Genomic DNA, 25,440 nt, shown 5'->3' with positions numbered 1-25,440 from the left:
CCAAATCTTAATGATGAAACAAGCTTATAAAGTCAGAATTGTATTAACAAAGGTAACTTAATGGACATTAAAACATTGCAGAGTCTCTGCATGTGGTAGCTCTCAGTGGAACTCAAAGGGGAGTGGGAGGCACAGGAGAATTAGCAAGAAAGCGAATCACTGATTTCTTCAATGTGATCCATATAATTTTCACTACTACTGAAAATCCAATCCTAAAAAAATGTTGGATCTTAATGAAAATTGTCTCTGAATTAAATTTTATTACGACATTTACATTGATTGTAGGCACTGGGTTTCATGATAAATTAGCAAAAAACATGCTGGGAATGCTGGGCAGGAGTAGGGCTATGGGCCAAATCTTCTGCCCTGTAGTGCTGCTGCTAATGTAAGAGTTGAGAGACCAGCAGAGAAGATAAATATCCTGTCGAGTTTTTCCCCAGTTACTTCCATAAGCTTCAGATCACATCTTCGTTGCATTGGAAAGACAAATCAAGCCTGATGTATGAAGATCACACTGACACTGTAGTAGGGCATGGGAACGGTGGTTTGTCAGTCCACCCTGGTTTTAAAATGTATGTGTATATATGTGTTTAAATACTCTACAGGTTTGATGCTGTGCATCTTGCGCTCTCCGAAGTTGCATGAATTTAAATATGGACTTGGAATAAATAAGGCATGGTGTCCCAGCCTTGTCTGGTACTTTTTGCAGAGCCCTCACTTTACAGTGGGTACATGGAGCATTGAAAATACTGCTGTTTTTCTGCAGAAGGGTATTTAGAAACTATAGCTTCTAATCCCTGCAACACCTTCTTTAAAAAGTGGATTCATCTTCCAGGAGATTTTGAGACTAACGGAGTAGGAACATGCTATTTGGGCCATAATTTAGGTGAAAGAATCTGCTTTGGAGTTTGTATGGTTTTGTTTTGGTCTCTATAGGAAAAAATTGGTCCCAGGAGGAACTGAGTTAAACTCTTTCCAACTCTGACACCACTGCATGCAGGCATCCTTTTAATACCAGAGAATTGACTTGATGATCTGTAAGGTCTTTTCCAACCTGAGCAGTTCTATGATTCTACGATAATACATCTGTGTCTAGAACATGTACTGTTCAGTTAAGCATACATTAACGTTTTAGGAACAAAATATGGTCCAAAAATTTTGGTTTTGTTTGAAAATAAAATATGGACTTTGAGAACATGTTCTGGAGTGAGTAGATAGCTGTAAAAAGATCACTTACTTTGAAAACAGTCAATTATTAAGCGCATGTTCTTTTGAGTAGGAGGACATCTATTACAGAGGTGACCAGAAGGCTGATGGTCACCTGAGCCATTTCAACACGGCCTGTGAGATGCCCAGGAACCTCTGAAGGTGCCCACATCCTGCAGTGACCTCCATCCAGCTGCCACATGAGAGGATATGTCAGCCAGCAGGGCACAGTTGCTGACGAACTGGACTCAGATACGGAATGAGTCTGAGTTCCATGCTAAAGAGGAGCTGCTATATCATCATATGTAGGCTGTTCACTTCCTGATTCCTGACCTAGCGGAACATCATAATTCCAGAAGAGCACTATGGTTTACTCTGCTACACAAGTCAGCACATGGGTCTTGCGCCAATGAGTTCTCTTCAAATAAATCATTACCATATATGCTTGGAACCATTATTGAAAGTTTGATGTCCATGCCATTTTTAATTAACAATTTTGAAACAACAACAAAAATAAACCCCAAAGTCACACACGTTATGGACTATTTATCTGCTATTTCTTTCTTTCATCAAAGCTGCTCCTGCATTACAAAAGCATAATAAAAATCCCCATACTGTTGAGGACTAGTAGACATTTTTTCTTCATTTGCATAAACAAGAAAACCCAAACAAACAGAAGCCCAAGACCATCCAACCCTGCCCCAAAAATGGTTAAAAAGTTTGAAACTTAGCTCAAGATTTCTCTTAAAAAAACCCAAACCAACATGTCTTTCAGCCAAACAATACTGCTAAAGTAATGTGAGCACTTTGCTTTAAAAATGTGCTTTTTGAGTTCACAGAGAGCAGCAGACAAAAAGTAAGTCAGCCATGAAGCACGTTCTGATTTTTAACTATCCTTTGATGGATGGGTTGCTTCAAAAATTGCTTAACAAAGAAGGGGAGAAAAAAAGTTACAGGCCCACATTTTAAAGACTGTCAGCTGTATAGACCAAATGTTGCTAACTCACTGGCAGCTTTACAGGCCGCTTCTGTCATGATCTGAAACACATGATTCAATTAACACAAGGTACATATCTTTGTAGTTGACAAGGTTGATAACAAGGTTAACAAGCATTTCGCCATTTTCTTGCATGTTCCTTTTCTCTGGCAAAAACAGCCGTGATCACTCAGCAGGTCCTAAATTACCAAGTCACAGAAAACAAACAAAGAAACCATTTTATATTTCCATGTGACAAGAATGAACAAATAACACATTTTGGGCAATCTCTTAAGAGCGCGTTAGTGCCAAATTCACTATGCATTACACTGGATGATCGAGTTACTTTTGGACTTAAACAACCCAGAACCTATTTGAAAGAGCTCAGCAATGGAAGAAAGGCATGTGTGGAATCCAGACTGGGGGTGAGTCTGGCAAAGCCAACTGCTCTCCTCTAGCTGTGCCAAGCAAAGAGCTGAGGGTACTCAACACAAGGTCGATTATTTCATTATTTGTATACTACAGTTCAACTTGCATTGTCATGGATATGCTCTGTCCTTAGGAGGCAGTAACAGTTTGAATTTATTTTTAGGAAACCAAAACATTTCACTTAACTGTTCAACATGCGAGATTTTCATGAGAATTAAATTTAGTTACATTTCCAACAGGATTCCAGAGCTTTTTTTTTTTTTTTTTTTTGTGTGTGTGTGTGTATATTCAATCATCAGAACCAAACTGAATATAAGGCTGAAAGGTTTAAAAGATAAAACAAAGTTAACAGAAGCCAGAAGACAACAATATAGCACCTGAAAATGGAAGAGTCACACAATATGTTTTTGACATTCATGTCTTGCATAGACAAATGCTTATTCATTTTTTTCCCCCAGACAACTCTGCTTCAGAAAATAAATCTTAAATCAACTTTAATTACAGTTAAATGCATGTGTTTCCATTTTTCAAAATACATTATTTTATTCCCTTGTTAACTGCTACAAGTCTAATAGTTTTAAGAAACTATCATCCCTTGGAAAGACTATTGCACCCTTTTGGGCTGTCAAGTTCATAAAGTCAAGAAGCTGAACTGCCTTCTAATTCTTTCTCCACATGATTAGAGAAACAAATCGATTCATGATTCACACATTAGATCTCTACACCAGAAGAAGGTCCATAAACCTGAAACTACTCTTACAACATAGGAAACGGGACCTCTAGCCCTTCACAGCAGGTCTGTCTTCTGGCCATATTCTGACATGAAACAACATGTGGCACACACCAGGTCCACATGAAGTTCTTCCCTTCCAACCCCTTCACCCATGCACTCGTTTCCATTGGGAGAAAACTTCATCATATAGAAAGTTGGAAGGTTCTCCAAGAGGTTCTTAATCATGATCAGGGATTGTAAGAGGGAAGCAAATCTTACATAGGCAAATGCAGCCCTTATGGAGTTTCCCTGAGGTCAGCAGGACTCCAATATGACCCAATACCCAGATCTAGGAAAGTCCCTGCAGAGCCAGAGCCATGCCTATTGATTCTGAACGTTTTCCAGTATGATGATTATTTTTGTTATATTTTTGGAACAGTCATTTAAAATATATATACTGACTAATTTGAATTCGCTTATCAAATGCAGTGCTTCTAAAGTTGAAGAATAATGAGAAATCCAGAGGGATCTAGTCAGGCTGGAGAAGTGGGACCATGTGAATCTAATGAGGTTCTAATGAGGTTCAACAAGGCCAAGTGCAAAGTGTTGAACTTGATCTGGGGCAATCCTAGGTGTTTTATACAGACTGGGCGAAGAACCCCTTGAGAGCAGCCGCATGGAGAAGGACTTAGGGGTCCTGGTGGACGAGAAGCTGGACGTGAGCCAGCAGTGTGTGCTTATAGCCTGGAAGTCAACTGGGTTCTGGGCTGCATTAAAAAAAGAGGTGGCCAGCAGGGAGAAGGAGATGATCGTCCCTCTCTACTCAGCTCTTGTGAGGCCCTGTCTGGAGTGCTGCATCCAGGTCTGGGGCCCCCAGTACAGGAAGGACATGGAGTTCTTGGACCAGATCCCGAGGAGGGCCATTAAGATTATTAGAGGGCTGGAGCACCTTTCATGTGGAGACAGGCTGAGGGAACTGGGCTTGTTTTGCTTGGAGAAGAGAAAGCTCTGGGAAGACCTCGTTGTGGCCTTCCAGTATTTGAACGGAGTGTATAAACAGGAGAGGGCACGACTGTTTACGTAAGTGGATAGCGATAGGACAAGGGAGAATGGTTTTAAACTGAGACAGGGGAGGTTTAGGTTAGAAATTAGGATGAAGTTTTTCCACACAGAGGGTGATGACGCACTGGAACAGGTTGCCCAAGGAGGCTTTCAAGGCCAGGCTGGATGTGGCTCTGGGCAGCCTGGTCTGGTGGTTGGTGACCCTGCACATAGCAGGGGGGGTTGAAACTAGATGATCCTTGTGGTCCTTTTCAACCCAGGCCATTCTACGATTATGAAATCTGTTTGCTTATCACAAAAATCTTGGGACAAGTGGTCTAAAACCTCTTGTTTTGTATTAATGATCTGAATTACATTGGAAAAGATTTAAATTTCAATAGTCACGACTGCAGAAGAACAGCAGTGATTTAAAAAACAAAACACAAAAAACAAAACAAGTGAGCATGAGCTTTTCTGTTGCCTACAAACTGGGGACAGGGGATAATTATACATGAGTTTAATGTCAGGTTCCCTATAAAGACTTTGTAAATAACTGTCTAATGTAAACATACACTTCTCCTGAATAGCGGTGCTTTGTTTAAACCAGCAATCTTACACATCAAAAAAGGAAGAACACAACTTCTTTCCCCCTCCCAAATTGTGGGGGGGAAAACAAACAAACAAAAAAAAAAACCCCAAACCAAAAACAATAACAAAACCACACACTTCTATGCAGCTCGTACCTACTACAGAATTCTCACCAAATTAAAATACAGAGTTCCAGTTCCATATGTTCAGTAATACCTTTGATTATATCGGTAAACCTTACTTGTTCTAATAATTAACTGTTTCTAGTTTGACAACAGAACTATTTTATGTTCTCCCTTTCATAGGGGCTTCTGTCAGTTTCACTTTCCGGGTATTTATATAAAGAGAAGGTCACAGTACTCTCAGGAGAAAAACTGCAAGGAGTGAGGTGTGTGGGAGGAGGAAGGAATGGAGAAGCCAAGCTGGTAACATTTTCTTTCTGAAAAAATAAGCTTTCATAAGTTTGCAAGCCCTGATGCCTATTTTCAACTGGGTTCAAAATGGCAGATAAACTGTATGTATTCCAGCCAGCTGTACAGATACCAAATCATTAAAAAATTAAAAAGAAGAAGAAGCTGAGTTCTGCTTTAGTTCACCCTTCTCCTTTCACTGCTGGCTAATCACTGCCCTCCCAGGTCCATTGCTGTACTGTTTCCTTGCCTGCCTTGAAGCTGGTGGGGAAAGCTCTGCTGGTAGACCTGGAGGAGCAACAACTTGTCATGGAGGAGAAGGAGACAAGGAGAAATGGTTTGTTCTTGTAGCACAGATTTCCTTCTAGGCCAATCTGGAAGAACAGATTTTACCACGGCCCTGTACGCACTGAAAGGTTTTTATTCATCTGCCTACGTGCTACAAGTACAAAGATTAGAGCCATTACTAAATATGAACAAGGGCAGCTGAATAATCCCCTCACAGAAACCAAAAGCATAGCCTGTTACATAAAGGGAAGTGCTTCTGGAGTTAAAACAGAGCAACCAAGAACAGCAGAATGTGTCTTTCAGTTCTAGTTATCTCTGGCATCCTTTAGAGGAGCAGTAGGTTGAACGTTTCCAGAGGGGCGTGATTTGTACACGATAGCAGTCTTGTAAAACATTTTGGGGTTCAAACGGATTTGGCAATAGCTTTTGGGATAGTCATGCTATCTTTCGTCAGCCATTTGCTATGCTCTTTAACAAATGTGGTGCACAAGCAGCAGAGCAGAGAACTTAAGAAAACCAAAATTGTTTAGAAGATACTACTCCAGCTGCAGCAGATCATTACAGGATTTGAACTCTGAAGCAAAATCCTCAGCCAGGAATAAATGAAAGCTATTGCAGAAACATCACTAGTATTGATTAAGTCCCAACATCACTTTTTCAAAATAGCTACTGATCACTTAAAACTAGTATTATTGTACATGTATGTGTACCAGTGATTCTGGCATTTCTTTCTGAGTTTTTTTCTTTCCATACCAATTTAAACTAGCCTTGTAATGCAGTTTTTAAAGACCTACATCCAAGCATTTAAGCATATAAAAAAAGTACATGCTTTAATCCCACAGAAATCAATGGGACCTAAAGCACATGCCTGAGTATTTTGGAAAGCAGAAATAAAGTTCTCAATTAAATATTTGCAGAGAGTTCTGCTCAAACATGATGCTTGAAGATTCTGCAAGCTAACATCCTTTTCCCTGTCACATTAGAAATGCAACTAGATTTGGTTTTAGTGAGAAGAGATTTCTGGCTTTGATCCAACCCAACATCGGGACAAAGGGACAGGGTTAAAATGAGAACATAGAGCATACCGTGACACTTGCAGTCTGTTATTCGAAATACAAAGTTCCAAAAGTAAGTGTCCATGGATAAATAGAGACTCCAAACTTTGGAGGGGGGAAAGAGGGACGGGGTGAAATTAATTGTTACCACAAAACATATTTTCATCGCTAGTTCTTCATTTTTAAATGAGATACAAGCATCTTCTACTCTAATAAAGCCTGCTGTGTACTCTGGTGGTGACCTTCAGATTTGAGGAAGTTTTATATAAACCCATGAATTATTTCTTTTTGAAGTGGGGGAAAATATTTTCAATGCAATGGAGTGATAGCAAAATTCATAATGATACAGTACACAACTTTTAACTTTTCAGAATCGGGTCTACAAACTATAAACTTTTAAATTTCTCCAATAACTGGAAATGCTGTGGGTATTTGAATTTACTTACCTGAATAGTCATTTAGCAAACATCTTCAGATACAAGTCTAGATGCAGAGTTAATGCAATTTGAATATTACACATAATATAAATCAACGTTTGACAATATCAAAACCCCATCAAACATTGGGCCCTTCTTATGCTATTATCAAATATATGTTTACTCTATCACTGTAGGATAGCTGAGAATCATAGAGTGCTAGTGTAGGCTTGTTTATTAAATTTGGTCAGTTTTCAGACCTTCCAAATAGGAATACTAAACATTTATTTTTCCCCTCTGGAAATTTTTTTTTTTTTTTTAAACTCCTGCATAATACAGTTGTCATCCCAATTCCTCATGAATTTATAAAAATATTTTTTTATCCAATAATCCCAGTAAGGTAAAAATAGGAGTTTTTATAGCAAATGATAAACAGGCTCATGGACTATGAGAGAAACTAAACTTATTTAAGTTGCCATACATTCGCTACTGAATCACACATCACCTTTTTCTTTTTGTGTGTGTTGCTGTCCACCTCAGACTAGCAGTTTTTAAGGTGCAGAAGCATCTTTCAAATATACGCATCAAACTTAACGATCAAGTTCCTCACATGCTTTAAATTTACATCACCTGCCCATCAAGAGCTGTGTTAAATAACAGCACTAATCGAAACTGCATAATTCTTTAGAAATGGCAGCACTTCCAATTCAGAGAATAAAGGGGTGCTTACGTGGTTCTTTATATTACTAGATAAAATTTTCTGAAATAAGAAAATGAAATGAAAAAAAAAAAAACACATTTGAAAGAAGTTGCTGCACCTGCAAAAACACTCTTTAAGCTTACTATGAAATACAAAAAAGTGCACCCTTCTATATCTACATATAAAACATATTAGAAATAAAACTTGTGTAAAATGTTTGCTGTGCAAACTATAAAAACAGTCAGTCAGTCCATTCTTTTTTCTAAATGTTGTGTCACACTCTCATGCTTCCTACTGCAGAGAATCGCTGTTATCCAAAACCAGCCCACTGATATTTGTCGTTGAGAGATCTCCTCCATCGTCTTCACCGCTGTCTACAGACTCATCCTCACTTTGCCCCGCCATCATAACTTGCTGAACAGCCAGTGTAGCACCATCGGATGACAAGGACTGGAGACTGTCTACATTCATGTTTACCGGAGCTGTAATTGTTACAACAGCACCTGGAGAAGCACAATCAAAGAATTTTAGCTTCTTTCTTGGTTTCTCGGGTTAAGCAAGACATGTTTATATAAAGTAGAGTTTGTGATCAACAGGAAGGAAATCTAAGGAACTAAATTAAAATAAAAGCTAAATAACTTGTCAGACACTTAAGTGTTAGGAAATGCTGGAATAACGTTGGTCCAGAATTTTAAACTCATCTGTGTTCTGGATACTCATTAAAAAAGTCTCCAATCAGGTCATCACAAGATCATTTCTGCAAAGTACTCCAGCTTAATCCATTGCAGAAAAGTTGGAGTGTTCATAGAGAAAATGAGACTTAAATTGATAAAGTTGTCAAACCCAGCAGAAGCTGAGGAAAAAAAGTTGCTAAAACATTGCAATGAATAAGCAGCAGGCTGCAGGAATGCAAGGATTGTCCTGACATTAAAACAGATTCAATTTAAGAAAGTGAATTATTATTGGATCTGATGCTACGGAAGTTACTGCAATCAAATTTTTGGAAATTAGTCTATTTCTCTTTTTCACAATTTGAAACATCTGAAGCATATATAAAAGTGCAGATGCTTAACCTCTACAGCGACGGTGAAAGGAATGTGAACAGGATGGGGAGTTGTGAAGCTGAACGGAAGTTCAGTACTTCTAATCAAACAGAACGCAGCTGGTGTGTATACACATACTGAGAGAACTTATTTGCACATCTAACCTTCCTCCTACTGTTTCTGAAATAAAAGCAACAGTCTCACTGCATCTATCTATTTGCAGATGACACCAAGTTGGGAGGTGGTGTGGATCTGCCTGAGAGTAGGGAGGCCCTACAGAGGGATACAGATAAGCTGGATTGCTGGGCTGAGGTGATGGGATGAGGTCCAACAAGGCCAAGTGTCGGGTCCTGCACTTTGGCCACAACAACCCCATGCAGCACTATAGGCTTGGGGACGAGTGGCTGGATGATTGTGAAGAGGAAAGGGACCTGAGGGTGTTGGTTGATGCTCGGCTGAACATGAGCCAACAGTGTGCCCAGGTGGCCAAGAGGGCCAATGGCATCCTGGTCTGCATTAGAAATAGCGTGGCCAGCAGGAGCAGGGAGGTGATCATCCCCTTGTACTCAGCACTGGTGAGACCACACCTCAAGTATTGTGCTCAGTTTTGGGCCCCGCATTACAAGAAAGACATTGAGGCCCTGGAGCGTGTCCAGAGAAGGGCAACGAAACTGGTGAGGGGTCTGGAGACAAGGCTTATGAGAAGCAGCTGAGGGAGTTGGGATTTTTAGTCCAGAGAAGAGAAGGCTCAGGGAGACCTCATTGCACTCTACAACTTCCTGAAGGGAGACTGAGGTGAAGAAGGGTTTGGCCTCTTCTCCCAGGCAATGGACAGGACCCAGGGAAATGGCCCCAAATTGCATCAGAAGAGGTTTAGGTTAGACACGAGGAAAAACTTTTTCTCTCAGAGAGTGGTCAGGCACTGGAATGGCTGCCCAGGGAGGTCGTGGAGTCACCGTCCCTGGAAGCGTTCAAGAGGCGTCTGGACGAGGAGCTGCGAGATATGGTTTAGTAGCTTGTGGTAGCAGTGGTAATGAGAAGACTGTTGGATTAGATGATCTTATAGGTCTTTTCCAACCTTGTGAGTCTATGATTCTATGATTCCAATAAAATATTCCTCCCAAAAAATAAACTGAAGATGAAAAAAAATGACATTTTTGTTACATTTTTCCAAATTAAAAAGAAATATCTGAAGAAGAAATGCTGAAATATCAAGGAGTTTCTTCCAGGAGATGTATCAAACTCTCCATTTCTGTTATAGAGGAATCAACTTTGCTTTCTGTGTTCTAACCAGTTCTCCTTACCATCTGACATTGCGAGCTCATTAGATTGCTGCTGAGCAACTCCTGATGCAATGGAGTCAGGCCAGAACCTCTGAACCGGTCTGTTCTGAGCTGTTTTCTTCTTCGTTTTTGGAGTTTCAGAACAACTAGAATCCAGCATTGGCTGAAGAATTCGTCTTCTAGCATTGATAAACCTAAACACAATCAATATGTTATGAGCTGAATGTGGTTAATATTCTAGCTCTTGGATTCACAAAGTACATAGTAGGGGAAAAAAAAACAGAAGTATAAAAGCTGCAAAGCATCACTTCTCCCTTCCAGCTCAGTCTGACATTCTTTTTAGCATGTAAAACTAGAACTCCTAGAATACTGACATCTTCAATATTAGCAAACTAGCTAAGCAAGTACTGCTCTCATTTTGCTGCTAACAGTATTCCCCCCCTAAAAACCTTACTGACAAAAATTCTCCAGACAGCATGATAAATGTACATTTCAAGATCTTATTATAAGCTAAGCACCAGAAAAGTTGTTGCAGTACCATTCAGAAAGCTGACACTCCTCTTATTAGGGCTCACCTAAATTTTATCCCTGTCTAACCTAGTTTGTTCGGTCTGGTTTCATTTACTCCATGAAGCTCCTGTCTGTTTTAATTATTTGAAAGGCTCACAGGTTTTTCCAGGTCTGGTTCCTGATCCAGGAGACAATGCTAAACACATATTTTAGGAGGAAGTAGAGTGAAGCTGTTGGATTCACACAGCATAATGCAATGCCTTGTAGAAACATCAGCCAAATCTCAGTACCATAGAGCTCTGTTACTGCCACACCGTGAGAACACTTATACTGATGCACTTATGGAGCCATTGCACTGCCACTATCTTGTGTATTTTCCCACTGAATCCTTGTGCAGTCATGCAGCCAGCACCATTTTGAAATCTGAGGAAGATCACTATAGTGATTTTAAGAACACAATACCATGAGGAGAATGCGATGCATGCTGGCACCCTTATTCCTCTTCTGCAAGACCAGGCTTCTCACCTTAAACCTGTAGCACACTTAAGACATACTACATACTGAGCTGTGAACTGCAGTGACTGAGATACTGACACCTTCCATTTGGACACCATTGTTTAGTGACTGTGTCATTTAGTAGAAGAGCAGAATGAAAATCTACAGTAACAAACTGTAAAATATGCAGCCATAATCACACCAGAGCCTCTGGCCACTAAATCCCTTGAACCTTGATTTATATATATATTTTTTTAAATATAATCATCTTGCAGAAGAGATGCAAGTACTTCCATCTCTTCCAGCAATAGAAGAGAGTTTAATTCTTATGGCTGCAAAGTTTTTTCTGAAGTCTTTATATAATTGAAGTGGCAGAAGGATATAAATAATATACTTGTGTATCAGCACATAATTCTAGTCCTTAAACATGTAGCATACACCAGTAAGCTCAACTCCACATATCCAAGCCATACTCTTAATTACTTCTCAGTCTTGCAAGCACGCAGAGACAAAAACAGATTATGGAAGAGTTTTCAGTCTTACCAATTGTTAACCTGGAGTAGTGTAAGATTTGTTTGTGCTGCAATCTGTTTCTTCTCATCCTCTGTTGGATATGGATGCTAAACAAGAGAAAAAAAACAAATAAGAAAGACATAAGCTTCTGTTTCATCTCCTCATCAAAAATAAGGACTCCTTTATTACAAGTGATTAAAGATGCTAGACTAAGGTCATCTAACTGGTAATGAGCAACATTAAGAACCCTCACAAACTTTTATAGATAAAAATCATTTAGTAAGATGTGTGTTACTATGCAAAACTGGTCTTATCCTTGAAAATATGCATTGTATCATTGAACTGTTGATGTTTAATTCAGCAAAAGAGATTCTCATGGCTGACGATCTTTATTAAACAGCGTGATCTCTGGGCAACAAGCATGTGATAAGATCTGATTAGTTATGCTTTCTAAAGGCACTGTCATATGAGAGTACTGACAAGCCTTTTCTAGTTAAAATAAGCTACTCTAAACTAAATGGACGAAAAGAGAAAAAAGTGCTGAAGAAGCACACATGCTTTCCCAGCATCATTTGTCTGTTTCGAAATAGCTGCTAGATGACTGAAAATACCAATATATTAAACACTACAATATTCTTCAAGTATAAATATTTATGTAAAGGCAGGACTTGTACTGTAGGCAAGAGTAGGTAGCAACAAACTCAGTATGCATTGGAAGTGCTGAAAAGGGGAAAAGACAGCTTGAAATTCCTCTGAAACAGAAACAAACAAAAACCCCCTCAAAAAAAATTCACAGCCACAAGTAGAACTACTACTTTGTGTGCCATAGAGCAAGGTCGAGAAAGCACTACATTCTCAACACAGTGAAATGAGGAAGGATCCCTTTTAACAATGTTAATTGAGCTCGTGGGGTACAAATTTAACATGATTATGTTCAGTCCTTACCCCTATGTGCTGAAATAGCCAAGATCTCATCACATTTGTAGCGTGCTTGGGAAGAACTCCTCTTTTATTTTTTGATGAGCCATCATCTTGATGCAAGATGCCTAGATCTTGGTTTAATTGCAACTGAAGCTGCGTGTACAATTTTAAAATAAGAAAGTTAGCATAGTAATAGCAATATTTTGCATTAATATAAGTTATTTGGAGAAGGAATGAAAAGAGATTAGGAACTCTGACTCTAAAAAGCTACTTTATTTGCAAGGGAAGACTTACAATAGCAGCTCACCTACAATAGCATTCCAAAACATCTTTACTCAGGGAAAATGAGGTATCAGATTTCCAGATAATGCAAAAATCATAGAACATTTCTGTTTTAAGAATTACAATTGTTTTCAGGGTGTACATGCGATCTTGTCACAAGGGCCAAATGATGATTTGCTGTAATTTAGAATAAAATCCCTCCATGTACTAAATGACAGGTTAATGATCCTCTGTACTGATCCATGCAACGTTAGGGTTTTGACTGACTTTTCACCCTATCAACTCACTTGCACAAGTGAAGAGCAACTGAAAAATGCCATCCTGAATAAATTCACTATGTGCAAGCACAAGCAACTATGGAAGCTGTAATATAGTAAAGATTAAGGTTTTAAGCAAAGAACTTAAAATTATAAACGTTAGAGTTGCAAACCATGGTATTTAAGGTCCTGCTAAATAAATTCATCTAAATTTTCAAGAAGTAGGAAGATATATGCAAAAGACTAGTAAGGGGAAAAGGTTCTGGCTACTGTCAAATTCTGAATTCACTTTACAACACTGTTTTCCTAAAATTTCAAATTTTTTTCACAGCTTTGCTTTCTTTTTCACTTCTAGAGCTACATCAAGTTGTTTGCACATTGGTTATCTGAACATCAGGGGATACATTCTTAAGTGCTTAGACAGAAATAATAAGAAACAGAATATAAATTGCATATGAGATTGCATTTCAGACAATTATAACTTATTCCAAATCAGGTTTTTCAAACAATAGGGAGCAGTTTCTTCAGGCCAGTCATTATGTCTACGTCTGGTATGAAGCAAGATTTAAATATCATTTCTGAACTAGGTTCAAGTCATCAAATTACAACAAACACATATTTCTAGCATTCTTTTATTTGCAAAACAACGCTTCACTTTCTAAGTGATCTGTCTGCATATGGAGGCTTCGTAACGAAATTTCAATAGTTATTCACCAGTTTTTCTTTTCTACATACACAGCACTGTGAAACGCTGAGCATTTCAAGTGGTATTTCCTATAGTTGAGATACAGGCCCAAACCTATCCATTTTGCAAGTTTTATGGCAAAATGCTCCTCAACATACATAAATTCTGGAACGCATACAATTTCACAGTGTTGGTGGTTGCCATCTTAAGAGGACAAATTTCTGACAACAGCACAGCATTATACAGCAACATTCAAATCTATCCTGCCATAAACCCAGGAACAACAATTAGGAAAGCTATAATCCTTGTAAAATCACCTGGTATTTAATTTAGAAGGCTTTTTGTTTGGTTGGTTCTGTTTAATCCACATACAAATACTTTTTTTCTTTCTTTAATGATGACAAAAAAGGGGAAAAATACATATAATGTTTAACAAGTACGAAGTATGACGTCCGAAGTGGCAAGGCAGATCTGCTCGGGATATCATGCCCTGTTATAAAATTTGTAAATCCTATGATGTATCACATTCAAACCCAAACTGTTGAAAACAAAAAGATTCATTTGAACCCAAGAAAACTATTTTGTGAAGCCCATGAAACACACCTGAGAATTCTGGATTCGAATAGTCCCAGGTGACAATGCTTGCGTCACCACTTGGCCTTGTGGAGTCACCACAGTGACAGGCTGATACACTGTCCCTCCTTAAAAAACACAACATTTTGGTAAGTAAAAGCCCCTAAATATTCTTTTTAAACATAGAAATCATCACTGTAGACAACAACACACTTCTGATGACATATCAACTATTTTAACATATCACACTCTATTCTAGCTGTCATAAGATGCATGATGCAAAAGCCATCAGTTGATGGCACCTAGATATATGGGTCAACTAAGCGTTCAGACACTACCTCCATACAAAATTAATACAACTACTTGGACCTGAAGGATTTCACAGACTCCTAGGGATAGTTCTAGACAGTGCAGAGCACGAGATGGTTACTAAATACAAAAACATTCCAATCTCTTAAGACTTAGCTAGTGTTGCACAGAAATATCTGTTAATATTGTACTTAAACTGTAACCTCCACTCGCATACACATACCTGCTATACACAGAAAACAAATTGATATTCAGAAACCATAAGGGCACTTGTATTAAACCAATAGCTTTTCAGGTCTTAAAATATAAACACATGAAGAAATACTTGTGTATTTTTTTGTAACAACTATAAAAGGACCCATAATGAATAGCAAGGTGCCAGTTTTTCTTTAGTTGTCATACCTGCTACTGTTGCCATAGTTACGTTTCCCTGCTGCAATGCTGATGCAGGCACCATAATCCCTTGGGGACTGAGCGTGCCTGCAATGGCACTTGGCATTTGCTAGAAAAATAAAACAATTAGTTGGTTGAACTTTATTTTTCCCCAAGGAGATAAAGCAGCTTGTGTCATTTTGGCTCTAAAAATACATTTGGAGCTTAAACACAGGATTAGCTTCAAAGGGAGAGACTTCATTAGAAGTTCATCATTTACCTACATTAACTTTCTCATTATCACCCATCATTATCTTTGAAAACCTTCATGAATGCAACTGTTAGAAAAGACATAAAACTATCTGCAGTAATTATAGGAGAGAAATGATTCTAGGTATATAAATACTAAGAAAAAAAGTTTCCAAAGGCACAAGAGATAAAGGACATATGAAATAGATCCTTGATGCTCTTATTACAAGCATCACAGCTTCAGAACTTTAGTTATTATCTTAATTCCTTCCCATTTCAAGATAATGTATTATGCACCCAAGATATCTAATATATTTTGTCCTGCTTAGGATAATTCTTATTCGGTCCTGACCTTGCAAACCCTTATTCATATATCTTCAGGAATTTATAATTTCTGTTGTTACCAAACGTAAAATTCAGTCCCTCCTGTGTCAATAGAAGTAAGGCTCTAAGAGCCATACAAAAATATCCTTAGTTTTTTTTTTTCCCTATTTGACTTCAGACTCTCCTTTCCACACTTCCACATAAAGCCTAAGCAAGACAGTGAACTTTAAGAATCACTGGGGCTTTTTAAAAACAGATAGCATCAGACACATTCATAAATCTGAGAAGGACCATCCCTACGACACAGATTTAATTGTATTTGAAACATACCTGAGATTGCACGGGTGAATAAGGACTTCCAGGTTCTCCACTTAATAGAGTTTCACTGTTCATTTTTGTCTTCAGGCAGGCAATGTAGCGACTACAGAAGTCTTTGCAAAGCTCATTAACCTTTTCTAGCTCAAGCAGATGAATACGAAGAACTTGGATTGCTTTTACCATCTAAGGAGTGATGGGGGAAGGAAAAACATTTTTAAATTAACACTGTTAATTAAAAAAAAAATATTTCACTGTGAAATTTAAACAAACACCACTTTCCAGGAAGAAAGACCATCCAATTAATGGTCAGCTACTAACTGCTGAATGCTGAACTAGGCTTGTCAAACTCTGATCATTATGCTCCTGAAATGGCAAAGGAATGTGTTTACATACAAATCTGTATCATCACACTGCTTAAGTAAACTGTGATGTAGAGGAGAAAGGAAACACGACTACAATATAATCTTTGCCTCTGTCACATGTCAGATTAGACCTCCTAACCAGACTCTGCCTTCCTAAAAGTCTGTCAAAAGCTTGAAGTAGCAAAACAGTTTTACTGTCCTACAGAAATGCACAGGTACTTCAAAGCTATGTCAAATACAAACAACTCTGGGGTAGAATCTCCTGAGTGAACAGACTGTTTCTGAAATAGAATGAGAGAGCACTGAAACCAACTGACAAATCCATACTTACACAAAAACTAAAGAAGTACAGTAGAAATGTATGCTGCGAGAATACTTATGCTTACTGCAAGAAAAAGATTCCTAAGTTTGGGTAGCTAGTGGTATTTCATACAGGATAAAAATAGCATAGGTGATTGCAAGGGTCATGGCAGGAGATCAAAAGCTAAAATCAAATCCAGATGGTCTAAATTTTGATGATGCAGTAGGAAATCCGGGACATTAATTACGCACAAAACTTATTGGCAAAAAAACCTTTTTTTAATATAGTGTGCCACCCCCAACATTTACTTGCTGTGCTAGCGCTCAAAGAAAAATATCCATCCATTTCATGAATTTAAATAGATTGCAGCTTTCAAATGTAATGCAAAGCTTAACATTATTTGGAAAAACATGTCATACATAAATGGTCATGTACCCAGCTACGGCATTGAAGGCAATAACCAGAAACAACAGCCCAGCAAGTTGTCTCCTTACTTCTAAGTAAAGTAGCCTTTACTCACAGCAACTGAAGGAGATCAAGGCAGGCACTTTTGGGTATACTTCCCTCTCCCTCACGATGACTTCAGCTTTCATTATGACAGACATTTTTCCTGGTTTTTTTTTTTTTTTTTTTTTTTTGTAGAAAATATTCCTGTTGTTTGACATTCACCCAACTGAGAAAATGGTATGTTAAAATAAACATGGGAACATTGAAACGATAACAAAGAAGGAAATCTTATCCCTACTAAGGGCTATAAATAATAATAATAATAAAAAAAAGAAACTGAACTTTAAAGCACAGCTGCAGAAAAAAAAAATCTGAGCTGTAGCCTTGAAGCAATTAATTCAAATTAAAATCTGGTAACTCTGACGACCTTTGACACCAAAACCCTTTGAAATCCAAAATGCAGTGGCCCAGCACTGAGGTATACAAAACAGCATCTTCTAGAGCAGCCCTCAATGGTGGTGGCCTTTGAAACTGCATTTAAGTACCTTTAAACACAGTCAGGTTGAACGATACAAATTTAACTAGATTTTAACACAAAACAGAGGTCATCTTTGCTTAAATATAGTCTTCTCCCTTTAGAATTGCTAATGATTGCCCTGTAGCGCTTCAATAACCAAATAGTTTCAGAGACCAAAAACCTGAATTATAAAATGGCTTACACATTGTGGAACAACACAGATCACATATATCAGCCATACACAGATTTTGTTTTTAACCTCTCCCATCCTCCTATTGCTAGGCTGAAATCAAAGTAACAAAAATGACTTTGGGGCCATAATACTTGAGCGTATTCATGATGAATTACTTTTGCTTTGTAAGAAGCTTTTGTAGTTTGTTTTTTCTTAAACCATCACCCAAATTTATATTATTTATGTATCAGCTTTTGCTTGCAGGAAAACAAACCAAAACAGCATCAACGAAAATTAGAGTTGAAATTCAAGCTAATGGTTGGTATCTAACGTGAAAATTATACTAATATCAAAACTAAGCATGAACCAAGGATTAAGTAACAACAGCCAGGTTTCTATAGATCCTCCCACGGTCAATGCTACTTTTACAGGAAGGTGTGCTACTGTAGTTAGAAAGGCAAATAAAATTTGTAAATATACCATGTGTGCGTCACAGCAACTATGGCCATATGGCTCACTGTGGCCCATGGCATGGGTGGACCAAGTGAAATTTGCTGACTGAAGCTCATATGATCCTTGAAACTAAAACAAAAATTGCAGTAGCAATATCTTATTCAACTCTCACCTTTTTTTCTATTTTATTTTTTAGAATCATAGCTTAAAAGTCTACAAAAAACATTTTTGCTATTTAGTCCTACTGAACAAAATTCTGCCATACAACTACACAATTTTATAAACCACAGCCTTTTCAGCTCTAAGAAATAAACCTGGCGCATCATTTCAGAGACATGTAGAAAGATGTAAGGAACCATTAGACATATGGATATTGTTGATATTATTGTACATAAATAAAAGTAAACTATGTTCACATATAAATGTACTCCATCTGGAGATGTCTTTAGCCCTAAAACGCTTTGAATCATGCCTTTGTCCTATCTTTTCAGTGCCTCGAGCATAGGGCACAAAGGAGAACAGAATACACTATGCAGCATGCTAGCCACAATCCCCAGCTCACCTCTGTTCAGTTAAAATGCACACCCATGACATTTTATGGACTTCAAGGGACATAGCACAGGCAAGTAGAAAAAAATGTAAGCGGACAACACATCTTAAAAATTCTGGTATAATAAGTAATCTTCTCATTTCAAAAGCAACTTAAATACATCCATTCACTGTTCATCTACCTCCCCGAGCAAATTCCCACATGGGGCCTTAGGTCTTCAGGGGAGGAACACAAAATCTGACAGAGGGACATTCAGTCTTCACTTCTTTTATTTTGATAACCTCTCTTGCCTACTGAATCCACAGCTGTGAGATCAGAGGTCTGAGAAAAGTTGCAGATGTAGGAACACTTTTTAGAAATTCAAAAATGTGGTTTGAGCACACACAGAAAATATAGAGAATATCAAAATGACATTCCCTGGCTTCATCATCACTACAGGTTTTCCTGACAGAACTAAGAATTCAACAGGATAGTCTTTCAGAAGAGGCTACTGAACCAAAAATCCTTACCCCAAATGAAACAAAAATTCAAGGGTCTTCAAAAAAGGCAGTGTCCTGTTCAAATACAAAAGTGAGAGCATATTTAAGACACTGTATTTCATATTGTTTCTAGGCTTGATATAACTCTATTTAACCTGCTCTGACCTCACAGCTGTACCTACTTTGTGCAGGAAGTTGCACTACTGACTTCCCGAGTTCTTGAGACCATAATCAAATATGAATCATCCTATGGCCCTATGAATGTGGGGAAATTAAAAGAAAAAGAAACACCAACAAAACGAACAAAATACTCATACATGGCAAGAGTTAACTCCTAACAGAAGCTATACAAGAGATAGGAACCCTCCAGAAGCAAACTGATGTTTCTGTCATGGCTGGATTAACAGTAAGCAACAAAAAAAAGCATTAAATTCTAAACATCTTAATGCATAATTCAGAAAACTCTAGAAATGATTTGTAAATATTCTTGCTGAACAACCTACTCATGTAAGTTACAAGAACAAAAGAAGGCTAAAGGAAAACAAAGGGAAGATGGCTCATTGTTCTGTTAGCAAATCCAAGTTTTGTTTCAGCTGTGAAAGTTAGATGGAGATATTAAAGTGTAAGGAGTTTCAAAGATGAAATTCAACGTTAAGAGCAGTGTTGAGCACACTTCTGGAAAGGAGAAGGTACATTCAGGAACACCTGGCTAGTAATACAGACCAACAAAATCTGTGGTTCTTAAGAGTAAGTATCTCTTCAGGTGCTAAGTCTGACTAAGGTGTACATAAAATAATGATCCAAAAATGAGGAGGGAGTCAAAACTCTCAGAAAGAAAGCAGGCTTCAGACTAGCAAGTTAAACGTAAGAACTATCTTCTACTTCCTTCCCACCATGAATAGTATGGGAAAAGAGGAGGTCTGCTACACTTCTTGCAGCTAATTGGCACTTAAGTTCAGAAAAGACTGCTAAAGAAACAGACAGAATGAATGACCAAGAATCAGAAAGAAGAACAAAACTATTGAAAACCTGAAGATTGCTGTAGAACATATTTCAAGACTGAGCACAATTCTGGCTTCAACAACATGCTGCATCACACATATATAGATATCTACTGCACAAAATCATAACCTCTTACTTCTCTCTTCTACCTCCATAAATAGTCTAACCTGTGTAGAGCTAATAAAAACTAAACCCTTCCAACTTCAAGTTCTACTTGAGGACAGTAGTTCTAAGAGAGCAATTGCACAAATGACCAAAGAGCCACTTCCCTTATGTTTTCAATAGAGATAGGAAACTCTTCTGGGAGAGTTTCAGTCCAAAGACAACTACCTCTTCTGACTGGAAGATGAAGCCACGTTAAGAGTAAAGACATAATGTCAAGACATCCTACATCTGAGGACAAGCTGAAAAAACCTGTCCAGAAGCTGACACTAAAGCTTAGAGTTTCTTTCAACGGATCTTAGTACTAAACTTTGCATTCTCCTGTTATACACTCTTCCTTGGAATAAAGAAAGGCATCTCATACACCTCTCAGACAAAGGAATAGACACCTGACATTTCACAATTCAGGGAAGACATAGTACAGCTTGAGGGTTTATTTTTTAGTGATGTGGCTTTTGAACACACACTGTTGCTGACTTTGTTACATGATGCACATACAGAAAAAGATCAGGAACATTGCAATAGCTATACAAACTCAAACTCAAGTGTGCTTAATCCAGGTCATTTCACAAAGTACCTCAAAAATTCTTTTACTGAAAAAACATTACATGAGAAAGTGCCATTCCCTCACTCTTTCCAAATTCTTCTCCAGGAAATTACTGTACTTCTAAATATGCTCAAGCCAAATGTCAAAATTTGACCTAATCCAGAAGCCATCAATATTAATGGAAATGCTCCCATTCATTTCAGTGCCAGAGCTCCTTTCTGACAACACATCTGACAAAGTCTTTATTGGGCAAGACACTACAAAAATAAAAGGCCTAGTGTTTCTAGATCTTTTACTTTTTTTTTGTTGTTGATCATAACCCTTGCCATGATGTTTTAAGATCACCAACTGAAGCTGTTTGTGTGGTTAATCAGAATGAATAGAATAGTTCAACCAGACCTTCAAAGATAATCTAGTCCAATTGCCTGACCTCTTCAGGACTAATCAAAAGTTAGAGCTCATTAATGAAGATCAAAGAACGGAATCTCTCCCCTTAAATAATCAAAAAGGGTAGAAACTTGGTTGAGAAGCCAGACTTAGCAATATACTGGCCAGGAACATCCTTAAAATGAAAAATGTGTTAAGACTGGCAGAAACACTGAAATTAGTTTCTGCCACTTTGGAACCGTAGGCTTAAAGCTCTGTCACAAAGCCTACATGGAGCAGTTGAGTTGGAGGAAAAAAAAAAAAAAAAAAAAAAAAGGAGGAAAATAAATGAATCAGCTCAATAAGTGACTCATTTCCTTACCTGAGGCAGCCCTGCAACTCTTGTTCTGATAAGACTTCAGTGAGTCTTTATAGCACTGTAATGCTCAGTTCATCTCAGTTTAGTTCTGGCTCCAAGCTGAATGATTGGTACTAAGCAAACATATACATCTTACTTATTTGACTCTGCTGCAGTGAGATAAAAACACAATTGGACAACCAGTAATTACTTGGTCTACCTGCTTCACCCTTCAGTCTGCTAGATTGTCCTCTCAAGTGAATGGCTTATTTATCACTGGAGTTAAGAAGGGAAATACAGTAAAAAGGTATCACAAAGATGCCCCATATTAGAGCCCCTCTCTACTACAATGTAATTTTTAATCTATAAAAAATAACTTTTAATCTATGTAAAAACATATATATATTTATGTGACACAATAGAGAAAAATCTGCCATTAAACCCGGCTACAGTCTTCTCTGTCCAACCATCAGTATTTCAAGCAGAAGAAGAGTTTGAAGAACACTTCAAATAACTATTTGAAAACTTGACAGAAACTCTTCTGTTCCTCTTCTCACTGTCCTTGAACTGTCTGTCAGAACACCAGCTACGCAGAGACCCTGGCCCTCTGCAGAGGAAAAGCCACACTCAGTTTACATTTGGGATCTAATAACAGAAAGTCATCACTAACAATGTGACTATACATCAGGAATTCAATGTCAAAGATAAGCTGATTTTGCAACGTGGTTCCAGTTTCAGACAGCACTGATCTCAGTGGCCATGGGACACGAGACATAAACAGATACTTCCTCACCCATTTCAAGGAAAGTCAACCAGATTTGCAAAGCCCATCAATAATAATAAATACCACATAAACCAAGAGACTTTGTCACCACTGAAGTCACAAATGGGTCATCAGTCAGGAGGCAGGACTATTTGAACAGAGCAGACCATCTATACCAGTGTCAGCAAGATCTGAGATGACACTTATCTACGACAAAGCATACGAAGCAGGCTAAGACATGCAGGATATTTGAAAAATGATCTATGAAGGCTCACAGAATCACAAAGTAGTTGAGGTTGGAAGAGATCTCTGGCATTGTTTCATCCAGCTCCCCTGTGAAGTACGGCAGGTTGCCCAGGGCCCTACATAGTTAGGTCTTGGCTGTCTCCAAGGGTGGATATTCTACATCCTCTCCGGGCAACTCCAATATTCAGCCTCCCTTATAGTAAAAGTGCTTTTGTTCTTCCCTCAGGCTTTAACGTAATCTACTGTAGTTTGATTCATGTTCATTTCCTCTTGCTCTTTCATTGGGCACAACTAAAAAAAGATGCAAGACTTTTTTTTTTTTTTTTTTTTCCATCTCCTACAACTCTTTTCAAGTCTTCTCTCTTCCACACTAGCCAGTCTCAGCTTTCAGCATCTCTCTGAGATGCATTTGAGTCCATTAGTTATCTTCATGGTCTCTTGCTAGATTCACTCCATTATCCCTGCGTCTAATAGTGAGAAGCCCAGAACTGTACCCAGCGCTCTAGATGCACTTCACCAAAGATCACAGAGGGAAAGAATCACCTCCCTCAACTTGCTGGTAACATTTTTCACAATACAGCCCAGGTACATTGAAATTTTTGCTGCAATGATGCATTGCTAGCTCATATTCAATCTGGTCATCAGGGCACTCTGGTCCTTTTTCTGCAAAGCTTTCCAACTGGTCAACCTGTAGCATGAACGTGTACATGGAATTACTTCTCCCCAGACTTGGCATTTCCTTTTGCAGACTATTTGCTGCCCTATTTTTTTCAAACTATCAAAGTCTCTGTGAAAGGTGGCACAGCTCCCTTTCACCAGCCACTTCTAGTTTTGTACAACCTGCCAGCTTGCTGAGGGTACACTCTATGCCACCATCCAAGTGATGAACAAAGATGTTAAATGATGTTGGTCGTGGTATCAGTCCCTGGAGTACACCACTCATGACTGGCCTTCAACTGGATTTCATGTTTCTGTTGCAATTCTTTGAATCTAGCAGTTCAGTAAGTTTTCAGTTCATCTCACTGTCCATTTATTTAGTCCTTATTTAATCATTTTGTCATTTTCAGCTTGCATTTAGTCCTCTCCAGAAAGCAATGGTGCATTTGAAGCAATTCATTATTTTTCTTTTAATTTGCATGAATGCTTTCCTGTTGAAGAATGATCTGAAAAGTAGTAGCAATGCCTGCCCATAGCTGCCTGCCAAAGCTTTCTGCACCCTAATGGAAGAGTGATACTCTTCAGATAGGCAGTGTCATTATAATAATTCTGAAGCATTTATATTCTATTTACATTTATAATGTAATTATCATTGTTCTACAAGTATTTCATAAATATAATGTTACACCATTGACATTTCAAGTTAAAAACAAACAACAATAAAAAGCTATACCACTGTTTCTTACACTAGGAAAGTAACTAAAGAAAAGAATTATCATTTATTTCCTTTTGCTGTAATGTTACTTCTTTTTTTATTCTATTTTTAATTCCTGCAGTGGCAACAATCATTTTGCAATAGGGTTTAATCCATGGAACTGTGTTACTATGTATATTGTTAATACTTGTCTCTTCGTAGACTACTAAATCACTGTCTCTATCGGTAAATATTTCTCAAGTGAGCTGCATCAAAATTTGCCCACAAAGATCTAATCATTAACATACGAAACTGAAATGTTGGGGGCTTTCAATTCTGTCATAGCTATAAACTTTGGTTACAGTGGCCAGTGCCTAGTCTTTTATTTATGAACTGAAAACCTTTATACTAATACTGAGAGTATTGTTTTGTATCATATTATGCATTCTTCTTCAGCTACTTTCCCATCCAAAGGGCATATTTGAGCCTCAGAGTGTTTCCAAACTGAAAACAAAAGCCTCTGTAAAATCAACAGTTCCAGAACACAAGTGGTAAGAGAGCCTTGTAGAAGCATGCTTGAAGATGGACTAGTGTAGTGTGAGTTGTGTTAGCTTTCTCCATTCTGGAAGATGATTTAAACTAAGAAACTTTAAATTTACAGATCGAGATCATTAACATGATACGTTAGTTATCTACATCCCAGCATTGTAACTTACAGTGAAAAGTATGTAACAAATAGCTGAAAAGATAACTTTCTATGCCTCTTTATCTGTAAAAACTTGCCTCACTGTACAATATACTATTTTCTGCTTGCTTTCCTTTCACATTGTTCAAATTATACATAGAGACTCTTGCAATTTCACCTTCCATGATGGTATTTAAACATTATCTTCCCAGAACTTCAGTACAATGATAACCAAGTTATGAAAAGTGACTGTAAAAGCAGCCAAAATAACCACCTCCCCACCCTCCCGTGCTCCTTCTAACATGCTGTTTACTGTAGCCCTTCTGACAATTCTAAACAGCATCTCAGATTTATTCTCATCTAAGTAATGGTTTTGATTCTAAGATTTCTCCAGGTATGTTGTGTCTTAGTCTCCCACATGCAATATTAAAGGCAGACACAAATCTTTCTATATAACAGCTTTAAAACACATACCTTTTCTGAATGTTGTTTACAACCACTGTCAGTTTAGCTTTGTGAAATTTAATTGTTTATGTAGCTTTTTCACCTACAAGGTAGACTCAAAAAGACTTGTTTTACAGTCTCCTTAAAGGAACTAGTCTTGCAAAACTAAAAGTCCAGCAGATTAACACGTGACCCCTATAAATTCAGCGCTCTCAAACATGATAACATTGAGTTGTGAATTGACTCCAAAGACAGGAAGGTTGATAGTTTAGGTACAAGC

The 25,440-nt window shown here is 38.0% G+C and overlaps 1 protein-coding gene across 4 annotated transcripts in view; it reads right to left on the bottom strand.

The window, feature by feature from the left end:
- Positions 1-1,660: 1,660 nt before the first annotated feature.
- Positions 1,661-25,440, bottom strand: part of PKNOX1 (PBX/knotted 1 homeobox 1) — a 46,083-nt gene continuing 22,303 nt past the window's right edge. For all 4 annotated transcript variants that reach the window (XM_010724316.4, XM_085209142.1, XM_085209128.1 and 1 more), the window contains 7 exons: positions 15,968-16,138; positions 15,095-15,194; positions 14,414-14,511; positions 12,611-12,739; positions 11,696-11,772; positions 10,169-10,341; positions 1,661-8,324 (listed from right to left, as the gene is read on the bottom strand). In XM_010724316.4, the coding sequence (XP_010722618.1) occupies positions 8,113-8,324; positions 10,169-10,341; positions 11,696-11,772; positions 12,611-12,739; positions 14,414-14,511; positions 15,095-15,194; positions 15,968-16,138 (960 nt within the window). In that variant the 3' untranslated portion in view covers positions 1,661-8,112. The remainder of the gene's footprint in view (positions 8,325-10,168; positions 10,342-11,695; positions 11,773-12,610; positions 12,740-14,413; positions 14,512-15,094; positions 15,195-15,967; positions 16,139-25,440) is intronic.

The sequence above is a fragment of the Meleagris gallopavo genome, chromosome 1 (genome assembly GCF_905368555.1).
Source record: "Meleagris gallopavo chromosome 1, MGAL_WU_HG_1.1, whole genome shotgun sequence".
Lineage (NCBI taxonomy): Eukaryota > Metazoa > Chordata > Aves > Galliformes > Phasianidae > Meleagris > Meleagris gallopavo.
Note: the sequence above shows the minus strand (reverse complement) of the source record. Positions and strands in the feature narration are given on the sequence as shown.